Genomic DNA, 10,362 nt, shown 5'->3' with positions numbered 1-10,362 from the left:
CTCATAGCCTCGACCAATTGAGTTAGGTTTAAATTTCTACCATGAACCATAAAATATATAAGTTGAAGTTTAGCTCCAATATGTCTATCAACAATTATTTATTGCACCTTACCTATTTTAGACTTTGTTTGCAAGAAGGAAACTTGTTGTAGGTACCGTTGTATTCACGGAGACAAAAAGTCCTTAGCATTGAATTTCACTACTTCGGCTAAGATCTGCTCCATCGAGCAAGAAGACACTGGCCACCGGACTGGCGACGGCCCAACCGCCGGAAGGCCCGGGAGGAAAGGTCTGCTCCATCACGCCGCGCACGGAGGATCGGGATCTCGGTCTCGCGGAGGACACAAGTCACGGAACCCGCACTGCGTACACCACCACTGCGGGGGTGAGTTCGCGAAATAAAATTTTTTCATGTCACATTGAACGTTTTCAAGATATTAGAAGAGGTTTTCGAAAACTAATAAAAAAACTAATTACGTAGCTCGTCTAAAAACTGCGAGACGAATTTATTAAGTCTAATTAATTCATCATTAGCGCATGTTAGTTACTATAGCGCTTATGACTAATCAGAGACTAATTAGTCTTAAATATTCGTATTGTGATTTTCAACGTGTAATTAGTTTTTTTTCGTCTATATTTAATATTTCATATGGTGTAAGATTCGATGTGATAGTTTAGAAAAAAAAAAAAATTTTTAGCAACTATAGCAGGCCTGCGACTGGTGAGTCCTCCCGATCGACCAACCCCCCGTCCCTTCCCTTCTCCGTGTCAGTCAGGAAAAGACCGCGCGGCGCGAGCCACGAGGGCGGTCACTGGTCAGGCGTCAGGGTCATCCCCATTTCTCCTCGAGTCCCCACGCCCAGGTACGGACACTCTCCTACTCCGCCCTCCCCCGCGCCCCGCGCACGCCCACCCCAGTCCAGTTCAGTCGGAGGAGGCCAGATCAAAGCGCCACCGCCACGCCGCAGTCTACTCTCGCTAATCCCGCCGCCGCCCAGGGGTCGCGAGGAGGAGGATGAAGCCCAAGAGCCTCCCGTTCATCGCCTTCGAGCACAAGCGGTGCGTTCCCTCCTTCACCCACCCGGCCACCCCCCCACCCCCCCGCTCCGGCCGCGCTTCGATAGCTTCCGACGAGTTCGGGCTCCTTCCCTCTGTTCCGCTGTGGAGGTTCCCGCTCCGCGTCCGCGGGTTTTGACGTACGAGCACTTGTTTTCCCTTCCCGGGGATCTCGGTCCGTTGCGGCGCTTGTTTTTTTTTTGCTGGATTTTTTTTTTCTGGAAATGCGGCGGGAAATTCCGCGCGCTTGTACGCGCCCACTGGGAATATGGTCGCGTCCACGAATCGGAGGAAGAGTAGGTGTTTAGCTTCGTATGAATTTGTTGGTGGAATTGCCCGAATCGGGAGCTCTGCGGTGCACTGCGGTTTGTTTTTTTGAAAAGATCTGGAGTTTCTGTGGCCGTTTCCTGCACTAGGAGGGGCGGTTTAGGTTTCGTTTTGGCAGGACTGCGGGTTCTGGAATTATGTCGTGTAGTCATCAAATTCGGAGTGAATATGACTAGCTATAGCGAATACCTCTCATTGCTTTGAATCTGGGAGGGGATGCACGTGCAGAATCCTCGAAGTTTCAAGCGCTAGATAGCTGCATTTTAGTTGGAAACACTCCTTTCTGATGCTGTGTGATTGAATCAGGGATGCATACGGCTTTGCTGTGCGGCCGCAACACCTGCAGCGTTACAAGGAGTACGCTGGCATCTACAAGGTAGAAGACACACTCCTAAATTTTCATCTGCATTGTCTGATCTTGACACGCTGCACACCTATTTGGTGCTGTACTTGTAGGAGGAAGAGGAGGAGAGGTCTGATAGATGGAAGAATTTTCTGGAGAGGCAGCCTGAGTCATCTGGACAGGACGCTGGTGATAATGCTAAGGGTGATGGTTCTGAATCACTGCATGAGAAGACGGTGGCAGGGCCACGGAAGATCGAAATATGGACGCCAATCAGATTGTCCCTGAGCAACATTGAGCAGATGATGAGCCTGCGCATCGAGAAGAAGCAATCTTCTGCTGGCAAGCAGCAAGCAAAGGACGGAACCCATCCTGTGAAAGTTGAAGAGGGCAAGTTGTCAGAGGATTCAGATGACGAATTCTATGATGTAGATAAGGTTGATCCGAGCCAAGAAGTGCAGTCGAGTGATACTGGGAATGCTGATCCCGGAAGCAGGAATCAAGAAGAAAATTTCATTTCAAAGGAAGAGTTGGAGTGTCTGGTCCATGGTGGACTACCGATGGCTTTGAGGGGAGAGGTGCAGCCTGATCACCTGGAGCATTTTGTTTCTTTCTTTTAGTTTTGATTTGAAGGGCGGGCCTGGTGCAAGCGGTAGAGTCTTACCGCCTGTGACCGGAAGGTCCCGGGTTCGAGTCGCGGTCTCCTCGCATTGCACAGGCGAGGGTAAGGCTTGCCACTGACACCCTTCTCCAGACCCCGCACAGAGCGGGAGCTCTCTGCACTGGGTACGCCCTTTTAGTTTTGATTTATTCAGTTCATTCAGCAGCTCTGTGCTTTTCTGGTGACAGCTATGGCAAGTTTTTGTTGGTACTGGAGCTCGTAGGGTAGAAGGGTATTATGATAGTCTTGCAGCAGAGGGTGAATTAGATAACAAATGTTCAGATTCTCCAACCTCAGAAGGTGTTCATGAAAAGTGGATTGGGCAAATAGATAAGGTAGCTGTTTATGGACATTTTCATGGGGAAGCTTCTTGTATTTTTTTGATAAAATATACTGCTGTACTGGAAAGTCTAATAGAGTCCAATATGTACCTTGATCCTTATAGGACTTGCCCAGAACTTTTCCTGGTCATCCTGCTTTAGATGAGGATGGAAGAAATGCTTTGAGACGCTTGCTTATAGCTTATGCGAAACACAACCCATCAGTTGGTTACTGCCAGGTAAATCTACCCTTCACACATTGATCCTCATTATTGCCTTTTATCTTACCAAAAGTCAATTGCTTCTTTGGATCTCCAAAAAGGCAGTCCAATATATATTTTTTAGTTCTCATCTCACACCACACAAGTGAATCTAAAACCTAACATTCAATGCTTCCAACAAATATGAAATAATTACAGTCTTTCTCAATCAATATTCTGTGTGTACTTTATTGTTATAAACACTTTATCTCAGAAATCCAACATTTCTCTCAGCATAGATTTGTATATTGAATACTGTAGGCAATGAACTTTTTTGCTGGTCTCTTGCTTCTATTGATGCCAGAGGAGAATGCATTTTGGTATGCCCCAGGACAATTTGTTGTATTTCATGTTGTTGTTGGATTAAATAATCTGTTAATTTTATCGCTGGTGTATGTTACAGGACATTGGTTGGGATTATGGATGACTATTTTGATGGCTACTTTTCTGTAGAAATGATCGAGTCACAGGTATGTGAATTGTCTATTTCTCACTTAGTAATGTTTGTTTTGCATGTTAGGGGTGCTTGTGCTTGAAGCCCCCAGTTCAATTCATTCTCATGCAGAGGCCAAATTTTGGTTGTCCTTCAGGTGGACCAGCTTGTTTTAGAGGAGTTAGTTCGAGAGAAGTTCCCTAAATTAGGTTAGCAACCTATCATGAACAAATTGTAATATTGGTGGCATGTGACTCTTTCTGCACTAATGTGAAAAAAATCCAAGCATTAGGATTTAACATACTTTCTTGATGCAGCAAATCACCTGGATTACCTTGGACTTCAAGTTGCATGGGTTACTGGGCCATGGTTCTTATCCATCTTCACAAATGTGCTTCCCTGGGAAAGTGGTTAGACTTTATTTTACATTATTTCCATTACCAAGTACTTGTAGAAGAACATTCTCTATAAGTATAGTTTAGCTAATGCGATGGGGTTACCTTCACCAAGCACATTGACTTTTCTAATTTTGGACTCGGCATTGCTTCTAATGGACACATGAACAATCGTGATCTCATGCAAGGGAAATAGTGATCAAAACCCCTATCTAAGAAAAGGAAACTAGATGATTATGATCTAGGTCTTTATAAGGAGAGACTGAGAGTGAATGAGAAGTGGTAAAGTAAGCATTCACTAAAAGGTGTGAAAGATAACTAGGCCTGTATTATATATTATTGGTGATTATAGGGTACCCAGGAAGACCATATAAAACACACTAACTCTATGTAAGCAATGAAATCTGCTTGTAGTGACCCTAGACATATATTCGACAAAACTTTACATCATGTTTACAGTTTACTTCTGAATTTTACATTTCAGTTCTCCGTGTTTGGGATGTGCTTTTGTTCGATGGAAACAGAGTAATGCTGTTCCGGACAGCTCTTGCGCTACTGGAGTTCTATGGTACTGGGAAATACTTTTGCTTCATTTCAATTTCCAAAAAAAATATATATATTTGTAGCCAGATACACAGAATTCTTCTAAGAATGTCTGTAGACTCATGCTTGTGTTAATTGCAGGCCCTGCACTTGTGACTACAAAAGATGCCGGTGATGCAGTTACCCTTTTGCAGTCTTTAGCTGGTTCCACTTTTGACAGCAGTCAGCTTGTCTTGACAGCTCGTATGGGATATCAATCCGTAAATGAAACAATATTGCAAGAACTGAGTAATAAACACCGTCCACCTGTTATATCTGCAATGGAAGAAAGAGCGAAAGGTCTAGGTGTTTGGACGGATACCAATGGTCTTGCATCAAAACTGTATAACTTTAAACGTGACCCTGAACCACTGGTTTCTTTAAGCGATTCAACAGACCAGTTGAGTGATGTGGGAGATGGGGATGCCAATGAAGAAAGTGATCCTGGAAACATGGATGACGAGTATGGTGGCGTGACAGTGAATTCTGAGATTGATTCTTTGCCTGATCCAAAGGACCTGGTAGCCTTCTCAATCATAGTCTCTAAATCCTGTTATCTATATACTCTGAAGGATTGTAATCTTTGCCATCTTCTTTTCCTTTTGCATGACCAAACCAAGAATTTTCTGTAGTTTATCATCCCATGGTAGTAATGCTTAGTTTTAACACCACAGGTTGCCTGGCTGAAGTTGGAGTTGTGCCGACTACTAGAGGAGAGAAGATCAGCTGTTCTCAGGTTTGCTTATTCCTTTCCAAATTTCCATCACTTATTTTGTCATAAGAAGCTGGAACAGTTTTACATGTGATTACAGTTTGAGTTTCTCACCAGATTTAACCAGCAGTTAAAGTTATAATTTGATGCATTGGTATGGGTAATTTTCTCCTTTCTTTTCATGTGCTTCCTGGGGACTAGTTTTCTGCAGTAATATGAACTGAAGCTGCTAATTTTTTTTCACCTCATAAATCCACCATCGCTGGAAAATATATCCAAAATTCCTGACTTGGTTGACCACATACATTGTATGAAATATAAAAAACGAATCGACTGTTTGGAAGCAAGCACGAGAAAACTATTTACTGATGTAAAGTTCTAGCTAGTGTTACTCATGTTGTGAAACTGGTAAACACGAGATATTTTTAAACAGCACGATCATGCCCTTTCAGCTGAATATTTTCTTTTCAGTCGAACTATTCTTTTACCTTCTTTCTTCTTTTTGCTTTCGCAGAGCTGATGAACTAGAAACAGCACTTATGGAAATGGTTAAGCAAGACAATAGGCGCCAATTAAGTGCAAAGGTATAGAGTAGTTTCCTGTTATTTACAGAGAAAATATTCAATTATTTCCTGTTATTTACAGAGAAAATATTCAATTATGGAAATATCCAGAATCTAGATTGCACAGCACTATCTTCGTATCTCATTCAAGCCCACAACAGTCATGCGCATACACATAGGAATAAAAGAAAATGAGAAATGACGACACATGTGAATGTGCCCCTATCAACTTGCAATACATGGAACGATAACGAAACCTCTTTGACATATTAAATTAGTGGTAGAGGTTGGAGATGTTGCTAGACCTGCACTCTTGCTTTCATTAATGAACATAAGAACATTTATTTTTGAAACTCCTGACTCCTGAGCAAAAGGTCTATGCTGTAACGTAGGGAGTACTATTTAGTTTGTTGCAAAAAATGCTTCTAACTATGTTTATTTAGCTTGTCTTCATAAAGTATAACAGCATATAAGTATGAATCTGTTATTAATAGACATTTCACCATATTAAATGATGTAAAAGTTATGGAGTATAAATTACTAAATGATTTTTAAGAGTAATTTAGAAAATTTGTCAAAATTTTATTGGTATAAGCTAAGAACCTTTTGTGTTCTTAGAGCAATGGAACTGAACATATTTGCACTTTTTTCTTTCAGGTTGAGCAGTTGGAACAAGAAATATCTGAACTAAGACAGGCCCTATCAGACAAGCAGGAACAGGAGCAAGCAATGTTTCAGGTAAAGTTGCTCTCTGTCCATTCTCTATATGCATTTCTGTACTACATAATACACTAACCAGGAGTCTTGTTAAAGGTCCTGATGCGTGTCGAACAAGAACTGAAAATTGCAGAGGAAGCTCGCATCTCAGCCGAGCAGGATGCTGCTGCTCAGAGATACGCAGCAAATGTTCTACAGGTTAATCAATGACTTGGTCTATTTTGAACGTCAGCTCTCTTGTTTTATCCATATAAGCTATTTCCAGTTGAGAGGTCTGTTACACAATGTAGCAAAAGATAACTTTTACAGTGTTTGTTAACATATAAACATAGACTTATCAAAGCAGCAGCTGTAATATTAGCGCTTGGAAAATTCTCAGTAAAATTGAAACAGTTGTGGCCTTAGCTAGGGTCTGTTCCTCATAAACAAACTAATTGAAACAAATGTACCTGGCTGAGGTAACCAGTTTGACTACTAATTCAGAATAAATCTTGCAACGATAGTTCAGAAATTATCTGGGTCTTGTTGAAAACCTGTCAAAATGGTCAAATATTTGTTCTTTCTGTAAAGTAGTACTGTTGAATGATACCTCACGACTTTTGTCGTTATATATGTATTTTTCCTTCTTAGACATGACCCAAAAATTAAGAAGCTCGATTTTTATTTTGATAAGAAAATTGGATGGCTTTCACTGACCACCTGCCATGTACTGGCTTTCTTAGGGTAAACAGGCATGAACCCGGCTTGCAAGTTGCACCAATCACATTATTTTAAGGATATTGTTTAGAACAAGTGGTCTCTAAACAATGAAAGCATCCTGTTTTGTTCCTTTTTTTTCATTGTTCAAAGTTCAAACTAGTAATGCCAATATTACTCAAGAGCTGGGTACTGGTTCTTCAATTATACTGTTGTCACTACTTATTATCGTTTTATCGGAATTAGCAAAAATAGTATGTCTCTTCTTTCTACTCTTGTTTTACCCTAGCTTGTTCCACACTTACAGGATCATGACATGTGTGCAGGAAAAGTACGAAGAAGCTATGGCTTCACTTGCCCACATGGAGAACAGAGCTGTAATGGCAGAAACAATGTTAGAGGCTACACTGCAGTACCAATCTAGCCAGCAGAAAGCACTGTCCCCTTGCCCTTCTCCAAGGTATCTTAATCTTATCTATTCTCACAATTCTTAGTGTGAGATGGACAGCTCTTAAAACTAGCAATAAGGCAGTGCTAATATACCAGTCATTTTTCTATTGTTAATTTCTCACTGTTGGCAATTGAACTTTGTTTAATGCCGCTTCTGTCCTCCTATGGGTTTTCAACTGAAAACTAACATATAATGTAACATCATGATGATTGATTTTAGTTATGTAGCTTCCTGGCACTTTGTTGACATAATTTTCTAATGTTGATATATTTGTTGCACTTGTTCCCCTTCTAGACCATCAATGCTCGATGCGTCCCCTACTCAGGCAAGCCAGAATTCATCACAGGAGTTCCAGCCAAGAAGGAAAAACTTGCTTGGTCCATTTTCCCTGAGTTGGCGTGATAAGAACAAGGTAATTTCTTCTGACTGAAAGATAACAACTCCGAGACATAAGAAACATGTATATGGTTGGTTGTTATTGCCACTTAAAACTGCTTATATAAAAAAATAAGTTAAATATTTGTAGTATGGAATTCCATTCTTTTAGTTAAAAACAATAGATTTATTTTATCTAACATCAATGGTAAACTGTGTCCCCGAATTCCATATGAATACGTTTTACACCAATTTCTAGGGTGTATATTCTACCTGTTTGCTTCAAGGACCAAAAATCACCTTATTTTCATTTCTTCAAATGTGAGAGCCTCTGGTTATTGTTGTGACTTTGAATTCTTTTAGCATACACAGCATTTTCCATTGTTGGTTTATATATGCAAAAGCACGCTGTTGCTTTCTACTCACCTTTAAACTTGTTTTCCCCATGATTCCTCACAGGAAAAGCAGAACAATGCTGATGACTCTGCGAACACAAAGTTTACCAATAATGATGAAATGGTAGAAACCTCCAACAGAGATGATGAGAAGCAGAGAGGAACACTAGATCTAGATAATGAGCAAAGAGCAGAATCACCCAAAGAACATGGCAAGATGAGAACAGAGACGCCTGAGAAAGACAACGATCTGCCAGGGGTCCAACTAGCCACGGACGATTTGAATGGGCACCATGAACAAATGCAAGAAATAAAACTGGATTGATAAGCACAATGACACCCAGTCCAAATATCTTCACCACTAATATCAGTGTATTTATGATCTGATCACACGGTGCCAGTTGGTGGCAGCACTGAGGGTTCCTTAAGTTTTGAGATACTCCGGTTCCCCCCCCCCCCCCCCCCCCCCCCCCCCTCCTTCCCCTCTGTGGTTTCCCGAATTCTTTTTGCTACCACGTCTAGGTTTCATGTTTCTTCTCCCCATTTTTATAATTTGAGAAGAGAAAAGGAGCAAGTTATATGGTTGTCCATTGGTTGCTGCCTTCCAATGTAAATGCATTGGAAGAACTGTAAGAAAAAGATGAGAATTATGGGCAATTATGACATGCTTATTCTTGTAAATTATCATATTATTTAGAGTTCATGGGTGCTTTCAATTGAAGATGTCCGTGTTGGCGTTAACAATACCACTGAACCTTGATATGCAACCCTATTTTGCACAGCTTATTTCTCAGCTTCTCCGAGGATTTTATAGCGGCTTTTTAAATCTTTTGGAAACGAAAGCTGCCGACTCTAGCAACGAGACCACAGAGGGTCGATATTACAACAGCTGATTACAAGAGCTGTTGCGCATATTTCTCCAGTTAAGCTGGTGAGCACCAGGTCGGCAGGTCCAGTAGTGAGATTTCGGGCACTCGCTTCTTTTTCTACATACAGTAATTCATCTGGAGTTGTGGACTTTTCGAGTCTTTCTGAGAAACCTTCGATCTGAAACAATTATGCGCTGTCATATAGGGTGTGTTTGGTTGCATGGCTAAATTCTAGCCTGGTTAAGATTGGAGCCAGGTTGGGTTTGGCCTGGTTCCATCAAGCCAACGTGTGCTTGTTTGGTTGGGATGCTATTGATGGCCTGGTTTAGCTCAGATTTTGTTTGGTTGGCTTCATGAGCTCCTGGCTGTACTAGTGTAGCCAAGAAAGGGTGTGTTTGGTTTGTTGGACACAGCTGGGTATATTTACCCATTCCTTCAATCGGCATCATTACCTCCTCTCCTGTTCTCCCTCAATAAATACGCACCTGGCACCCACGAGCTCGGTCACCCCCATTCGCTCACCACCCCCTGACCCCTTGTCTCCCTCTCTCTGCCCCATCGGCTCCTTGTCCTCCCTCGAACTCGTCGCTGGCGAACCATCCCATCTGCGTCGATGAGCGACAACGCCGCCACCGCGAACTCCTTGGAGGTGCGCCGCGCCCTGGGCTGTTGCACTGGTGGCTTTGGGTGCACATGTGCCTCCCACTCGGCATCTCCGCTCCGTTCCTCGGGCGCTGGCTCTCCATTGAGGAGCCGCTCGGTGAGGAGTGATGACGGGAACTCCGTCGACTCGTCGGAGAACCGCGACAGTGAGGACAATGCCACATCCGAGGTAAAGGATCGTGTGGGGGTATGACCCCGGATACCCACGGTAGATCACATGGGCTGCGCCCTCAGGGGCGGCCCAGCCCACAAGACGAAACCTTGCGGGGCACGACTCTGGTCGGTGCCTTCCGCGAGACATCTGGAAGATATCCCAAAGGTACTATGAGATCTGTTAGGATATGTATGATCCCAAGATTACTGTAATTAGTTATTATTTTTCGGTTATCTCTCAGATCTAACCGACTTGTAATCCTGCTCCCCGAACTATATAAGGCGGGCAGGGACCCCCTCTAAATACACGCAATATCAGACGATAGCTAATACAAACCAACAGACCACATGAGTAGGGTATTACATCATACTGATGGCCTAAACCTGTCTA

The 10,362-nt window shown here is 42.5% G+C and overlaps 1 protein-coding gene across 1 annotated transcript; it reads left to right on the top strand.

Annotated features, from left to right (window-relative positions):
• Positions 1–872: 872 nt before the first annotated feature.
• Positions 873–8,735, top strand: LOC136511769 (uncharacterized). Its single transcript, XM_066505800.1, has 18 exons — positions 873–1,059; positions 1,690–1,759; positions 1,840–2,304; positions 2,576–2,722; positions 2,833–2,946; positions 3,229–3,287; positions 3,371–3,437; positions 3,558–3,609; positions 3,718–3,810; positions 4,280–4,363; positions 4,480–4,898; positions 5,052–5,113; positions 5,604–5,673; positions 6,310–6,390; positions 6,466–6,567; positions 7,392–7,525; positions 7,811–7,928; positions 8,351–8,735. The coding sequence occupies exons 1-18, from the start codon at positions 1,016–1,018 to the stop codon at positions 8,609–8,611; spliced, it is 2,442 nt and encodes an 813-aa protein (XP_066361897.1). The 5' UTR covers positions 873–1,015; the 3' UTR covers positions 8,612–8,735.
• The last annotated feature ends 1,627 nt before the right edge of the window (positions 8,736–10,362 follow it).

Source organism: Miscanthus floridulus, chromosome 16, assembly GCF_019320115.1.
Source record: "Miscanthus floridulus cultivar M001 chromosome 16, ASM1932011v1, whole genome shotgun sequence".
NCBI lineage: Eukaryota > Viridiplantae > Streptophyta > Magnoliopsida > Poales > Poaceae > Miscanthus > Miscanthus floridulus.
This window is presented reverse-complemented; position numbering and strand designations above follow the sequence as displayed.

Bases quoted from the DNA above. Each gene is read 5' to 3' on its own strand.
- LOC136511769 (XM_066505800.1), top strand. From the start codon at position 1,016: ATGAAGCCCAAGAGCCTCCCGTTCATCGCCTTCGAGCACAAGCG. The intron at 4,364-4,479 runs GTACTGGGAAAT...TGTTAATTGCAG, and splicing joins TGCGCTACTGGAGTTCTATG to GCCCTGCACTTGTGACTACA. The intron at 5,114-5,603 runs GTTTGCTTATTC...TTGCTTTCGCAG, and splicing joins AGAAGATCAGCTGTTCTCAG to AGCTGATGAACTAGAAACAG.